Below are 17,034 nucleotides of genomic sequence, written 5' to 3'. Positions count from 1 at the left end.
TTTTTTATACATTCATTAGAGACCTCTGTTGGGGCAGCTGCTCCCTGCTATAGTATGCCCCTGGATATGCATTGTAATATTGACTTTTACCGGCTTTGATAGCCTTTACAGAGGTGATACCACGTTTTGAATATTCATCAGGTTGATTATGGGGAACATCTTTTTAAGCTGTGGGTGGGTTATTTGGACTTCTTTTGAAGGGGACATGTATATCCTGAGATAAATCAAAGAACGTTGAGAAACATATTAAAAAAAATGACTCATTTTTGCATGGCTGGAGGCGGTGTATCAGTTGACCAGTTCACTTCAAAAATAGTAGAAATTTTGTGAAATAAAGATTTTCACATTCAGACCTATTTTACTCAAAATCTAGGTGGTGATGACATCGATCGTTTACTTTCTGTTTTCAAACACCCCAGACCTACACTAGACCAGCCTCGTCCTGTCACCCAGTACCATGCACTGTGAAAAGTGGCAAATTTTATGGGAATTCGGCTGTATCGCCACTCAACAAGCACAATGAACTTGAGAGCCAATGTCATGAGATCACTTTCATATGTAGTCTGGCGTACACACCTAGGAAATGTGACGCTACTGCATAACGTTCCCAACTCAGTTACAAACTGTGCCCGAGTGGAATTTTTGCTATATTATAATCTCTAAACAAAATAGCTCATTTTGCCAAGAAAGGAAGATGATGCCAGTCATCAAATCCACTTTGCCTGAATATTGCATGATGGTAGTCTTAAAAAAAACAAGGTTGAAAACAATGGCGCTAATTATCAAGCAAATTTGTAGTTACAATTGAAAAAACAAAACTCACTTGCACAACTTCAACATATCATCAACCTATCATCCCTGAAAGTTGCAGTGCTCTCAGCCTAATTACAGTATGATCATAATGATTTACAATATTTGAGGTCTAACTGTCACCTTTTGAATGTTTTGAAACATCATTGAGAGGCTCGGTCAATCCTTCCTCCTGTGACCTTTCAGTCACATGCCACCAAAGGAGAAATTCATCATCTATAAAGTTAAGGTAAAATGGGATGGGATTATTGAAGCCCATTTTCACCTATAACTTAAGTTACGCAAGAGATTTCCCAGTAAATTCACAAAAGCCGGCCTTCATCTTGTAGTCATAGAGGCACCTCTTCCAATAATATTGCATGATATTCAGAGCATTTTATCTAAACCTATGTCTGAGAGTCAATATAATACTTGTGGTCCGTGGCTTCGGGGTAATTGAAGCCCTTGACTGAAATTTCAAATTACAAAAAAAATGTACTTGTTTTTTATGCATCAGAACACTTTTTTGCACAGGTTTATTGGTCGTTATTGGTAATAAAACATTTAGTATTATTACAATCTAGGTTGACGACGTGATTTTGCTGTTATCAAACAGTATTTATTTAACACATTAAGTGGTGTTCGATGCAATCACTTACCAAAAATTTAAACAATGTCGTTGCAAATCAGACTGATTTTAAACTGGCGTAAAAACACAAAGTTCTATTTGTCACCTCTGTTGTACATTACACCTTGTGTCAGACGCCAGCTTGTGATATTCTGAATTGACTGACGTTCTTGTCGTGCGCCATTAAAAACTTTAGTTTCAGGGATGGGTCACGTATCAACCCCCATTATAGCTGGCATCACTTATTGGTAATGCAATGTACGTACCATGAGAAATTCTGTTGTCTAGTTAATGGTGTATGAATGAACAATGAACCCTCAAATGTATCATTGTTGGTACACAGAGGGTAACCATTGTATCTATTGTATCTAAATCAGATAAATTTATCATTAAATAATATAATTCAGGTGTAAGAATAAAGAAACCTAGCATCTTCATGATTCATGACACGATATATTGAGCTATTTATAAGGGCTACAAATACCCCGAACCAACAGACTACAAATACCCTGGGGGTACCTTGGTCAGAAAAGTGTCTATGAAATAATTACTTTTAATAATGACATTAAATGTCGCATGCAATATTCTCTATGCTCAATACTGATCACCTGAACTAAGTTTGAAATATATCAATGCTCTGTAAGTGTGGAAAATTCATACCTGCAAAAAGTTCGATCCCACGGGAGCACATGTGAGACCAGAGTGGAGATTAGGAAATGAAATGAAATCAAAACACCAAAATTAAGATATTTCATTATGTTTCCTGCCTATAGTTTTTATATGCTCATTGATGCTGATTCGATAAGATGGTGTGAAAAACTTAAGATCTAAAATCCACTCGTTAACTTCCTTTTCCAAATCTCAGCTCCCAAAACCGCAAAGATGATAAAACAGGTGACCATAACAAAATGTATGTGCTCAGTTTTGCCATTCCCTTCACGTCACCCCCCCCCCCACCCCCCCCGCCCTTACAAAAGTAACAAGCCTACAGTAAAGTGAGAGGGCACGCCAAGTATTCATGACTACTTGATGTCGCCTATAGCAATTTGATTCAAATCCAGAATTTCATTTATGATGTGATAATAATAACTCTTTCAGCCTGCAAGCTTACGTGCAGCTTACAGTAGATAATACCGATTAAACTGGAAATGGCTGAAAACTTTATTACTGGTGTGTGACCTTGTGGTGATGCAAGCAACATATGACAATGCATTGATCATCTTTTCAATCAATGTAGTTCTGATTTTCAGAAATTTGCCTCGGTTTTTGAATCAAACAATGAGAAACGAGTTACGGGCTGAAAGAGTTAGTAAATTAAATTTGTAATGCTCCCCATTATGCATCCACTGTAAAATCATGATTGATGTTCAAAAGCGGTCAAAAGTCATACTTCATGTATTGATGGTACAGCATAACACTGATTTCCCCTGCATTGTTGTTTTTTGACATATAGTTGAATCAGCATATTTTAGAGAGGCTGGTTCACCAAAGTTCAGCAGCATATTCGAAGGCTGTATCTACCTTCTGTTCAACATGCTAAAGTTCCTGTGACAGTAAAGGATAATTTTTGCTGAAAGTTGCATGTAGAATAAAACTGTCAACTTTCATATGTGATGATTTTCTTCAGATAACTGAAGCACTCACATACCTACATGGGGGTGAGCAGCTCCTACACAGTAACATCAACCCACAGTCCATAATAATCACTAGAAAGGGTGCTTGGAAGTTATCAGGACTTGGTTTTGCTGAGAAAACAGCTGATGGAAAGGTAGGACCAATGTTGATGTTAAGGATGCAGAAGTTCTGTCAAATTTCTGCATGTTAAACTTGGCACTATGTGTTGTATCAGTGATAAATTATCCCATTGAGTTCCTAGATATTCTCAACTGTACATCTTTACCCATGGGTCAACATTCACTAGTTGTTCTGCTCATTTCCACTCTCGACATTCACTTGAGTTTCCTTCTAGAGTCTGCCACAGAAAAAAAATGCCCAATCACATTCAAGATAAAAATGATGCAAAGTATTTTGTCCACATTGTTTGGGACTCTGTAGCACAAACTTTTGGTTGGATTACTATTAAGGTTAGCCTCTAGCGATCATTGCTTTGTGACCAAATAGAATTTACTCATTTTAGGAACCATGGTAACGAAGTAAAGCTTTTATATGTATTTGTGTAGATTGAGGTAGTGCAAATTGACGTATTTTTCTCTCTACCAATCTACGATGCTTAGATTAATAAAAAAAAGCTCAAAGAAATCCAAGCAGTAAGTAATTTATGCTCCAGAGCCCCTAACAGTAACAATAAAAACATTTGTTATGATTTACGACTACCTCGAACCATTGCAACTTTCGACCTACTCATTCTATTAAAATTGCATTACAGAACTGGACTGTCTTAGGGCAAAACCAATCTAGACATGTGCTGCCTCAGTCAGACATGACCGACACCTTAAAATAGGTATTACAAACACATCTCGGCACCACTGCGATATTTGTTGCCAAATGCAACAGGAGATCTGGATAATTGAGGATGCATCTTTCAAAAGTGTTATTGATATGTTTAGTTCATCTGAGCCATTATGTTTCTCTTGCATTGTCATGCTTAAGATAAACTTTTTATTCCCTAGGACTCATTCCAATGTACTCCATGGACTAACAAGTCACCTAAGATGGCCCAGCCTGACCTCGACTACATCGCACCTGAGCTTCAATTGGAGAAGAATTGTACATTCTTATGTGATATGTTCTCTTTGGGCTTGGTGATATGTGCCATATATAACGGTGGCAAGTCACTACTCGACTCTAATAAGAATACAACGCAATATGCAAAGAAGGTTGAACAGGTAGGCTAGTTAAATCTCATTTTAATGTACTCTTTATTTCCTTGTCAGTCTTTCATTTCATGATGTGCTCTGTCTACTTCGTCACTTGTCTAAGTGGTAGTTGATAAAAGCTGGACTCAGATTTTAGATTTTTGCACTGGACACTAGACTCACAGGGCATTATTGGATTGCAATGCCTGGATTCAGTCAACCTCGCCCCCAATTCAAGCGAATAGTGTTGCATGGTTTGGTTCCCTCATCAACTGCTAACATTCTACTATCGCAAAATCAACCATGTTTATTGCTTTGACTTGACGTGCACATTAATAGGAAACAACGACTGTTGCTTGAATGAAAACGATACAGTTCTCAGTTCTCAGTTATCATGTGACCCACATCAAAGGGTCACAGGTGTCTCACATGGGCTTCACTGCAAATTGAACAACTGAACTGGTGCCATCTATATAGAGATGATAATATCGATCTGAATTTGGAAGGGGTGACGCATCAACTTTTGTCAACGTCTGACCAAAGGTAGGATGGTGACTTTTGTCGACGCCTAACCACTTAAGGGTTAACCAATCAGGGTGGTCCAATCTAGGGATATAAATCCGAAGAAATCCAGCGGCAGCACAGGCACAAATAGCAGATGGTTTTAGCTATAACTTTTTGGCTTGACGTAGGGGAGTCAATACAATACTGCTGTGTCCGTCATCATCTGTATCCTGTTTCAAAAACAGTGGCACATTTCTTAACCCCTAGAGCTATGAATTTGAAACTTCGTACACAGGACCCCCAGATCAGGTGACCTCCGACACTGAATTTTGGTCTGAGCTAATTCTTCACTAGGCAACCAGGGGGCCAGAAGTGGGAATCATCAACATGTTCAAGAGGAGGGGGAGGGTCAATGGGCTGTATACGCTTTTTAGAGAAACACAAAAATGTCGATTTAATTTTGGCGCGAGCTTAACTAATTTGTACCGAAACACGGGGCTGTGAATTGAATGCCACTCATAAACCTCATTCCCCAATACCATGTCAGGTCCTATCCTATTATCTCTCCATATGCATTATACCTCAAACCGAGGTTTGTTTGCCTAGCGAACACAATGGCCACTCAAGCTATTCAGTGGCATGATTATTTTGCGTTCCTTTGTAAAAATTCAGCCGATAGCCAAATAATGAATATAGTCATTTTCTAAATATCCACACGTTTATCACTGGTAACATAACGAATAGGATCATGACATTTGTCAGAAGGGCTATATATGTTAGTGTATCAGTGGCAAAATTTCATCTGACCCAGCCATTCATTAAAAACAACAACTAACTTGTTTGTATGTAGCTTGTTCACTTTATTCTTGAATAAAATCACCATTTTATTTTGTACATTCTCAAGGGGGAGAGTATCAAAAAGTGTATTATTTGACTACTTGTGAAAATGCTGATAATTGTGACCCGCCCTATATAAGGGACCTGTTTTTCGATAACATTTTTATGGTATAGGTTCTCCTAGCAATCACATATCCTACAGGTTTTTGATTTGACCTTATTTTCAAGGTCACAGAGGTCAAATGGCATAAATTGGCCGTTCGAGTGCATGGTACGTTTCTTTGAAATTGGGTACATGTGACTCTCTACGTCTTGTAACTTTTGACCATGAATTTCAGTCCAATCTGATCCTCAACTTGGCCACCAGGGGACAAAAACTACAAAAGGTAAAAAGTGCAATATCTTGCTTATTAATGACTTGTTTTCAATGATATTTTTGTGGTAGGTATTCCAAGCAAGGATACATCACATATCCTACAGGTTTTCGATTTGACTTCGTTTTCGAGGTCACAGTTTGGCCTAATTATCCACTTAATCTGTGAACTCAAAACTTGGTACACATGATCCCCTATGTCAGATAACCTCTGACACTGAAATTCAGTTTGATTTTATTCTTGACTAGGCCACCAGGGGCCCAAAACTAAAAAGGTAGAAAGTGCAATATCTTGCTTTTTAGCTCAGCTGACAAAGTCAGCGAAGCTTGTCATATTACTAAGGGAATGGTGTCCGTCTTTCCTGCCATCCTTCCTTCCTGCCATCCTTCCATGTCAATTTTGGGCATTTTGTAATTGTAAGACCTAGGTACTTTGTTGATGCTGCTAAATTAGAAGTAGCCCAAGGGGAACTCAGAAACCAAAAATCAGCGCGATCCGACCTACATTCGGCGAATGAGGTCATCGGGAACTTCTTTCCTTTATACTCGGTCCACAGAGGAAATATTGTTTTCAAATCTGGCCGAATATTTTTAAATAATTTTTCATTTTGACCTGTAATGGAATTAGTTTAGTTTTTAATGCAAGTTGGCGCTACAGGCACATTTGACTGATTTTTTGACGATTCAAAAGCCCGGGTTATGACGTATAGTTGCGCAGTTGTATTCTGGCATTGAATTGGCCAAGGAACCAGGCTATATTTCAGCATAGGCCTACCCACTGTGACCAGTCTAAAGATGGAAGATTGATTTGCAACACGGTAAGTAACCAATTTTCTGCTAAAAAGTAGTCAAGTAGGCGATATTATCACTAGTTCCTTTCAGTGGGTAGTCATAAGGTCTTAAGGGAATACTTTCAGAAATTAGTTCTTGAAAATTTGGTCATAATTCTGTGAGAACGATATCGGAAGTGCAGGCTCTGTTCGCGATGTATTTTGAAGTGGAGAATAGCATCCCGCGAAGTTGCTATTTACAGCTCACAAGGTCATTTGCATAAGATATTGATGACGTTTTAGTCACGTGACAGTCGGACATCGACACTTATTTCTACGCATTTGAGCTTATTTCAAAGTCAATTATCTTTGACCCTGCATTGTTTTTAGCATGAATGATACCATAGAGTCAGAGAGAGAAATATTCAGAACAATTATGTAGTATTTCCAACACTCGGACATGTGCCAGATTGAATCTAACTGCCCTAGTTAGAAAGCCTGAAGCCATTACGAAACCGCATGTTTGTCCGACATTGCCTGTAATTCAGCGTTGGGGAAATAGAGGGCAGCAGCTGCAGTGACGTCATCTTCGCGGAATGCTATTCCCACAGTATGAGTATGTGCAGTGAATCGGCATGATTCTGTTTGCATATTAGTTTTTACCCCTCAGCCCATAAAGGCTAGAGGGGTATTGTCGAGGCGTTCGCCGTCTGTCTGTCGGTCCGTCTGTCCGTCGGGCCGTCCCGACCAAACTTTTGGTGTCCGTTAATTTAACGGAGAGCGATTGAGGAGATTGATTACATTTTTGGATGACCAGTATGGCTGCCATGGCAGCCATCTTGATTTTGGTGTCCGTTAATTTAACAGAGAACGATTGAGCAGATTGATTTTGGTGTCCGTTAATTTAACGGAGAACGATTGAGCAGATTGATTACATACTGGGGGATTTGTACATACTGGGGGAACGTTGCTTTCGCAACTCGGCGTCATCGGATGACCAGTATGGCCGCCATGGCAGCCATCTTGATTTTGGTGTCCGTTAATTTAACGGACAACGATTGAGCAGATTGATTACATTTTTGGATGGTACATTTGTACATACTGGGGGAACGTTGCTTTCGAAACTCGGCGTCATCGGATGACCAGTATGGCAGCCATGGCAGCTATCTTGATTTTGGTGTCCGTCAATTAAACGGAGAACGATTGAGCAGATTGATTACATTTTTGGCTCACCGTAGGGGAGTCTATACAATACCGCAGTGTTTGCGTCCGTCGTCGTCTGTCGTCGTCGTCCGTCGTCCGTCGTCGTCGTATCCTGTTTCAAAAACAGTGGCACGTTTCTTAACCGCTAAGCCTATGAACTTGTAACTTTGTACACAGGACTCCCTTGGTCAGATGACCTGTGACACTAAATTTCAGTCCGATCTGATTCTTGATTTGGCCACCAGGGGGCCGAATGTAGATATCTAAAAAGTGTGATATCTCGCTTATTAATGACTTGTTTGGAATGAAATTTTTGTGGTAGGTACTCATAGCAAAGATACATCATATATCATACGGGTTTTTAATTTGACCTACTTTTCAAGGTCACAGAGGTCAAATGGCGTAAATTGGCTGTTTCAGTGTAACTATGGCACGTTTTTCAACCTCCACAGCTATGAACTTGAAACTTAGTACATATAACCCCCTATACCAGATAACCTCTGGTGCTGAATTTCGGTCTGATCTGATTCTCAACTTGGCCACCAGGGGGCCGAATGTGGATACCTAAAAAGTGTGATAATTCGCTTATCAATAACTTGTTTTCAATAAAACTTTCATGGTGGGTACTCATAGCAAGGATACATCATATATCGTACGGGTTTTTAATTTGACCTACTTTTCAAGGTTGCAGAGGTCAAATGGCATAAATTGGCTGTTTCAGTGTAACTATGGCACGTTTCTCAACCGCCACAGCTATGAACTTGAAACTTAGTACATATAACCCCCTATATCAGATAACCTCTTGTGCTGAATATCGGTCCGATCTGATTCTCAATTTGGCCACCAGGGGGTCGAATGTGGATATCTAAAAAGTGTGATATCTCGCTTATTGATGACTTGTTTTCGATAAAACTTTTGTGGTAGGTACTCATAGCAAGGATACACCATATATCATATGGGTTTTAAATTTGACCTACTTGTCAAGGTCACAGAGGTCACAACGCAGACACAGATATGGCCGAAATTGCATGTTTTGTGTTTTTCGTGTTGTGGCAATCCAAAGGTCGTGAGTTCAAACCCCGGTCAGGGACGGCCAAAAATATTTTTAATGACTTTTTTTCAATGAATTTTTTATTGCGGGGACTCTTAGCAATAACAGGATATTGATCTTGTTGATGTCATAGACAATTATTGGTTCGATCATAAACTTATATATACTGCCCTGTCTTATTACTTGACATCAATACACATCTAAAAAAAGTCTTCATGCCTGATTGTGTTCACCATATTCACCTCTAAACTAAGCATGGTCCTGTCTACTAAAAGATGTATACGGTGAGCACAATGGCCCCTGGCCGTTTCATTGGATGGTACATTTGTACATACTGGGGGAACGTTGCTTTCGAAACTCGGCGTCATCGGATGACTAGTATGTCCGCCATGGCAGCCATCTTGATTTTGGTGTCAGTCAATTTAACGGAGAACGATTGAGCAGATTGATTACATTTTTGGATGGTACATTTGTACATACTGGGGGAACGTTGCTTTCGAAACTCGGTGTCATCGGATGACCAGTATGTCCGCCATGGCAGCCATCTTGATTTTGGTGTCCGTCAATTAAACGGAGAAAGATTGAGCAGATTGATTACATTTTTGGATGGTACATTTGTACATACTGGGGGAACGTTGCTTTCGAAACTCGGCGTCATCGGATGACCAGTATGTCCGTGATGGCAGCCATCTTGATTTTGGTGTCTGTCAATTTAACGGAGAACGATTGAGCAGATTGATTACATTTTTGGATGGTACATTTGTACATACTGGGGGAACATTGCTTTCGAAACTCGGCGTCATCGGATGACCAGTATGGCCGCCATGGCAGCTATCTTGATTTTGGTGTCCGTCAATTAAACGGAGAACGATTGAGCCGATTGATTACATTTTTGGATGGTACATTTGTACATACTGGGGGAACGTTGCTTTCGAAACTCGGCGTCATCGGATGACCAGTATGTCCGCCATGGCAGCCATCTTGATTTTGGTGTCCGTCAATTTAACGGAGAACGATTGAGCAGATTGATTACATTTTTGGATGGTACATTTGTACATACTGGGGGAACGTTGCTTTCGAAACTCGGCATCATCGGATGACCAGTATGGCCGCCATGGCAGCCATCTTGATTTTGGTGTCCGTCAATTAAACGGAGAACAATTGAGCAGATTGATTACATTTTTGGATGGTAAATTTGTACATACTGGGGGAACGTTGCTTTCGAAACTCGGTGTCATCGGATGACCAGTATGTCCGCCATGGCAGCCATCTTGATTTTGGTGTCAGTCAATTTAACGGAGAACGATTGAGCAGATTGATTACATTTTTGGATGGTACATTTGTACATACTGGGGGAATGTTGCTTACGAAACTCGGCGTCATCGGATGACCAGTATGGCCACCATGGCAGCCATCTTGATTTTGGTGTCCGTCAATTAAACGGAGATCGATTGAGCAGATTGATTACATTTTTGGATGGTACATTTGTACATACTAGGGGAACGTTGCTTTCGCAACTGGGCGTCATCGGATGACCAGTATGGCCGCCATGGCAGCCATCTTGATTTTGGTGTCCGTTAATTTAATGGAGAACGATTGAGCAGATTGATTACATTTTTTGGTGGTACATTTGTACATACTGGGGGAACGTTGCTTTCGAAACTCGGCGTCATCGGATGACCAGTATGGCCGCCATGGCAGCCATCTTGATTTTGGCGTCCGTTAATTTAACGGAGAACGATTGAGCAGATTGATTACATTTTTGGATGGTACATTTGTACATACTCGGGAACGTTGCTTTCGAAACTCGGCATCATCGGATGACCAGTATGGCCGCCATGGCAGCCATCTTGATTTTGGTGTCCGTTAATTTAACGGAGAACGATTGAGCATATTGATTACATTTTTTTATGGTACATTTGTACATACTGGGGAAACGTTGCTTTCGAAACTCGGTGTCATCCGATGACCAGTATGGCCGCAGTGGCTTTAGTTACATCATAGTAAGAACATATAATAAATAATAATAATAGTAAGAACATGTTATCCATTAAAAAACGTGTGTGCTAGCAAAAAGGTTTCATCATGGTCATGGCCTAATTCTTTTGTTAAGCCATTTATCACTTATACGTCTATTCTAACTGCACCTAAAACATTATTACAACAACTGCAGTTGTTGTAATATTGTTCACCATCAGATTCACCATCATGCTTTTATGTCAAGAACAGTAACATTGCCATACTATTTTCCCACGTTTGATAGACACCATGGCTCTGTTGCAATGTTTAGCGGAGCCATCAACAGTGATTGCGAGCAATCACTAACTCTCTAGTTTTATATAAAATAGATTAGTTTCGATTTATGTCACCAGTTGGCAGTATTGGGCAAAAATATAAGTTGGCACATTGCCAGCCGTGTTTAAATTGCGTGGTTCAAGGCAATCCTGAGCAACGTCACAGTTGTGCATTTATGTTTTGCGCCCCTGAAGCTGCATGTAGACATCCAGCCATTTTGGTTGGAGTGAAGAAATGGTGGAATGAATCAAATCACATAGAATCAATGGTGTGGATCGATCATCCACTGAACAGACCAGGTGAGATGTCTTGATAAGATCCTTGTGATTAGTTTAAGGTTATCAGATTTTTCTCATTGCGAATCGTGTCACAAAACTTTGACCATGATGAGAAGGTGAAAGCGACAAACTTGTCACGGTGTCCTTCCGCTTGGAATATTCGTCAGTGCAAAATGCAGTTGTCATGTTGTGTTAAGGGTTGGCAATAGATACCACCATTTTGGCTAGAAGCTGAATTCCGAAATCAATTAGAACTCAATCAAAATGAAGTGAATACCGATTTAAAGCCTGGGCGGCAGTTCTCTAAAAACAAAGAACAGACTCCCACCCTTGAAATTGCCATTCACTTTGTTTTGAAGGAGTTCTAATTGATTTTGGATTTCAAGTTCTAGCCAGAATGGGGGTACCCATAGCCAACCCTTAAAACTACCCAACGAGTCTCTGCGGTGGGTTCGAGTACAGCTGAAGAAAAATAAAATGATGAATTTTAGCAGAGTTTGTCAGAAACTATGCAATATCTATTCCATTTGACAATACCAAAGTTTCAAGAATCCGTAAAAATGGTGAATTGCCTTCAGTCAGATAACGTATTCAGACCGGAACTTTTTGTCAGAATGTGCACTTTAAACACATGTGAATGGCTCAAAATCACCCAGATGCTATGTATTGGGTAATTTTATGCAAATCCTTTGGCTCACCGTAGGGGAGTCTAAACAATACCACTGTGTCCATCGTTCCTCGTCTTGGTTGTCTGTATCCTGTTTCAAAAACAGTGGCACATTTCTTAACCGCTAGAGCTATGATTTTATGTCGTTCATACTCTACCCAGGTCAGACTTTTGCATGTGTACTCCATTCGGACACACCCGAGGAAGAAATAATCTATTTACAATAGAAATCTCTTAGCTAGTTCGCTTAGCTACACCTAGGCGGCACCCCTATACAGCCTCTGCCTCGTGTGAAACGCCATCACTCAGTACTTATTCCTCGGCACACTGTATCACATTGTACCAAGTTTTTCCTACGTTGTTTTCGCCAAATTTTGGTCGATTCTACGCTCGAGAAGGACACCCGGGACACCTTCGGGACGCTTATTGACTCTAGGAGACGGGTGAGATCGTTCTTTTACTATCCTCCCTCAATTTCGGCTTTTGGAGCTTGCTTTTCTGCCGTCTCCCAAGAAATTTTTTCTCCATTTTCGCGGGCTGTTGGTCACGTGACCGTTCGTTTTATACTTTTGTGGTTTTTCTGTTAGAAAGTCGACGTAATGACATCGTTATTGCCGTCCTTTCTTACTTCTTTGGGTGTTCCACCCTTTGTTCTGGACCTCCTGCCCTTCAGAGCGGGTTTTCGAGGTCTGTTTATGTGTGTATCGGGGATTCATAGTCCCCGGCCCGGTTCTTCCCCGTGTCGGGGCGCGGGTAGTTCCGCCCCCATTGGGCCGGAGCCTTCCGCCTTCCTCTTCTCCTGGCACTGCCGGCAAGAAGATGAAGAAGGTGAGAGGGGGGGCACGGCCTTCAAAGGGAAGGGGGTCTTTGACTCTCTCTCCCTCGCCCTCCTCACGGACCCCCGCTAAGCGGCGAGATCCACGGGGCTCTGGGGGGGTTTCGACCCCTCCCGACCCCTCCCCACAGGCCGGGCACCCCTCTTTTGGGAGGGTGCCCCCTGGGGAGGCCTTGGGTTTGAGTGTTGGTGACCCTGATTCAGGGACACTCCCCAGGGCTCCAGGTGGGACTCTGGACGTTTTACGTCCCGATCCCCCCGCCGACACCCCCACCTGTCATGGGTTGGTGAGCAGCGTCGCCCCCGGTGAGCCGCCTGTTATTTCAGGTGTGCTCCCCCGTCCCCCTCCGGGGTTTGCGACGGCGTTGCGGCCGCTGCCCTTGCCGGCGGCAGCTGGCTCTGCGCCACGGTTGAGTCCACGGCCACTCCGGGGATCCGCCACCCCTTCGCTTTGGGGCGGGCTCGTCCGTCCGACCCTCACTCTGTGATTCGGTCGTCTCTTCGGACGCCCCCTGGCGGGGCAAGACCGGTTTTCACTTTCCCGTCTTTGCCGCCTTTCACCGCACCCGGAGGTGTCCTGCCTGGTGTGGGCAGGGGGTCGTTGATCGACCACTATTCACGGGCGAGGGGCCCTGGTGCCCCCCCCCCCCCCTTATGAGTGCTGTCAGACCGTCTATTTCCCCGGTCCGACCCCACCCTGCTCTGTCGGGTATGTCGGGGTTGACGGGTGTGGCTGCTGATCAGGCATGCCCCCTCCCCCCTCCCGTGTCTGCCCCACAGGAGTCCGATTTGAGCTCTGAGCCTCTGCCTCTTGCTTCCTCTCTCACGGAGGAGCAACGGCAGTTGCTTAGGAGCCTGACGGGCCGCATGGAGGCTTCCAACCTCCATGACAGGTCCTCGGCTCGCCCGGCCGAGAGGCCGGTGGCTTTTGATTTGAGTCATCAGCCAATGGACTGTGAGTTTAGCGACTCACAGTCTTTTTCAGCCTCTCAGGCTGCCCCCCCCTCTGGGGTTGAGGACTCCGCCATTGTCGCAGGTATGCGCGACTTGCGCGCTCTTGTTCGGCAATTTGTGCCGCAAGACACATGTCCTCTCCCGACGGTCAACCCCGCCCTCGGTAAGATGCCGTTCGACTTGTTCGGCGACGCCTCCGAGCAGGAGTCGGATGCGGTCCCTGATCGGGCTTTCCAAGAATTGCCCGCGTCTCCGGCCCTGATTAGAGCCTCCACATGGCTGGATACAGCTCTCAGGGATACAGTGCCTTCTTGCGGGGGTCACCAGCGCGCCCTGGTCTCGACGCTCCCGTCTACAGGGCCGGGTGCCTGGACTCAGGCTGGGAAGCGATTCACGACCGCTTCCCCTCCAAGCCTGTCCTAGAGACCCGATTATTATCGGGTCTCACCGTCGGGAACCGACCCGGTTTCACTACGACATCCAACTTTCGGGTTTGGTACCCCCTAAAGTCCTCTCTTCTTCGGTCTTAAAGGATGCGAAGAATGACGAGGCCCTGCTAAGGAGACCCAGGCGGTGTTATCTTACGCCGACCTGACTCTGTGTGCCGTTACCAGGTCTTTAGCCGCAGATGCCTCGGAGGAACAGCGTATTCTCGCGATGTCCCTCCAGCAGTCCCTGCAGCATGCCAGCGATCTGACTGCTCAGCAGGCTGCTAACGGCGTGCTATAAAAACGCCGTGACCTGCTCATTGGGGGGTTGAGCACGGTCAGGTCCCAGTTTCTGCGGGGGGCATTAAGGACCGCTCCATTGAGCGGCCCTTTCTTGTTCCATGACTCCCTGCCTGACACCATGGGTGCTCAGGCAGAGTCTGATCGTCTGATGGAGTCAGTCTCGACTCCCCAGGCCGCCCCCCCGTCCGCGTTCCTATTCACAGACCGCGGGCAGGTGACAACAGGTGGGGTCTCGAAGCCCCCGAGGTTTGTTGGCTCCTCGTGGGCCCTCATCCTCGCGTGGCTCCTCCTCCTTTCGTCCCCAAGGGCAGGCAGAAGCTGCGGCTCCCTCTCGCTGCTCCAATAAGCGCCACCGCTCCTCAGGCAGGGGCGGGGGCGGCGGGCAGCCCAAGCGTCCCTTCCAAGAGAAGGGTCGCGGGGGCAAGCGCAAGTGACTCTTTAGTCCTTCCTCCTGCACCTCCAGGTGGCGCCCCCACAGTTGGCGTCGTGGGTGGCAGACTGCGACAGTTCGCAGACTTTTGGGACCGGTGGTGTCAAAAAGACTCCCCCGTGCCGGATATGCTCCGACACGGTGTCCGATTGGACTTTTCCCGTCCCCCCCCTATGACTCCCACCCCGGTGTCCCCGCCAGTAGACGCCGTCAGGGCGCTTGCCCTTCGATCGGAGGTCCTGTCTCTTCTCAAGAAGCAGGCAGTGAGGCTGGTGGACAACCATTCCTCCCCGGGCTTTTACAGCCACGTCTTCTTGGTCCCCAAGAAATCGGGGAAGTGGAGGCTGGTCATCGACCTGTCCACCTTGAATCGGTTCCTCCGGGTCCCCAGCTTCAAGATGGAGACAACCAGGTCAGTAGCGGTCGCGGTGCAGCCCAACGATTGGGCTATCTCTCTGGACCTTCAGGACGCGTATTTACACGTCCCGGTCCATCCAGAGTTTCAGCCCTTCCTTCGTTTTTTCTTCGAAGGAAAGGTTTATCAGTTTCAGGCCCTTCCTTTCGGCCTGGCTTCTGCTCCGCTGATTTTCACAACAGTCGTCAAGGCGTTTGCCGCGCCTTTTCACGCCATGGGCTTAAAGCTCCATTGCTATCTCGACGACTGGCTGCTACGGCACCAGGCTCATCGCCGTCTGGGAAAGCAGGCAAAGTTTCTGCTCGTCACAACCGGACAGGCAGGGTAGTTGTTAAATTGGGACAAATCCGAGCTGGACACAGCTCAGGATTATGTCTTCGTGGGGGTGCGATTTCGCACACGAGAGGGCCTGATGTCCCCCCCCTCCGGACCGAATTCCAAGATTCGGTCCTTGGTCGGGATTTTTTGCCGTCAGGACAGCGCCACAGCCCGACAGTTTCTGTCGCTGCTGGGGCTGCTCAATTCGGCAGCGGACCAGGTTCCTTTCGGCCGCCTGTATATGCGCCCACTCCAGCTCCTCCTGCTGTCGAGTTGGCGTCCGTTCACGGACTCCCTCGACCAGCGGATATTTATCCCGGGGTCTCTCCTGGGGGAGGTGTTGAGATTCTGGGGTTCGGAGACGGAGCTCCTCCGCGGAGTGCAGCTCAGCCCTCCGTCGCCCCAGATGTCCCTGTTCACGGACTCCTCCCTTTATGGTTGGGGCGCCCATTTGAACGAAGGGGACCTGACCACCAAGGGCACGTGGTCAGAGGAGAATGCGCGTCTCTCGATCAATATCCTTGAGATGCAGGCTGTCATCCTGGCCGTGAGGGCCTTCACGTCTCATCTGAGGGGTCACAGGGTTTCTCTTTTCTCCTGCCGGCGTGGGACCGTCTGCTTTATCACCCGATCGGCCGGGTCTATCATCAAGACCCTTCTTTTTACAGGCTTCACGCCTGGAGGCTGTCGGGTATTTCCTCCGAGAGAGAGGCTTTTCGGAAGACGTTATCCGTAAAGTCGCCCAACCTCAGAGACAGTCTACCCTTGATTCATACGATAGCAAGTGGGCTGTCTTTCGAGATTGGTGTCGGGAGCACGGAGTTTCTCCGGTTGCTCCCTTTCTTCCCAACTTCCTCGACTTCTTGAATTTTCTATTCTCGGTCCGGAAGTTTTCGGTTCAGGGAGTGAAAGGTTATCGCTCCGCCGTTTCGGTCACCTTAAAGCTGACTGAATCGTGGAAACCATCTTGGGATGACGCTGTTTCATCATTGCTTCGCAATATGTCTTTGGAGCGTCCTCGCTCCATTCAGCTCTCCCCCAAGTGGGACCTCTCGGTGGTCTTAAGGGCTCTCATGAAATTTCGATTTGAACCCATGCATCAGGCAGATTTTAAACATCTGACCTTTAAGACCGTTTTCC

The 17,034-nt window shown here is 45.1% G+C and overlaps 1 protein-coding gene across 12 annotated transcripts in view; it reads left to right on the top strand.

Annotated features, from left to right (window-relative positions):
- Positions 1–17,034, top strand: part of LOC135486098 (SCY1-like protein 2) — a 333,434-nt gene that overhangs the window by 79,702 nt on the left and 236,698 nt on the right. For all 12 annotated transcript variants that reach the window (XR_010446666.1, XM_064768609.1, XM_064768617.1 and 9 more), the window contains exons 6-7: positions 3,045–3,185; positions 4,048–4,263. Coding sequence is in view for 11 of the 12 variants with exons in the window: in XM_064768609.1 (XP_064624679.1) it covers positions 3,045–3,185; positions 4,048–4,263 (357 nt within the window). In the remaining variant the exon portion in view is untranslated. The remainder of the gene's footprint in view (positions 1–3,044; positions 3,186–4,047; positions 4,264–17,034) is intronic.

Source organism: Lineus longissimus, chromosome 4, assembly GCF_910592395.1.
Source record: "Lineus longissimus chromosome 4, tnLinLong1.2, whole genome shotgun sequence".
Lineage (NCBI taxonomy): Eukaryota > Metazoa > Nemertea > Pilidiophora > Heteronemertea > Lineidae > Lineus > Lineus longissimus.
This window is presented reverse-complemented; position numbering and strand designations above follow the sequence as displayed.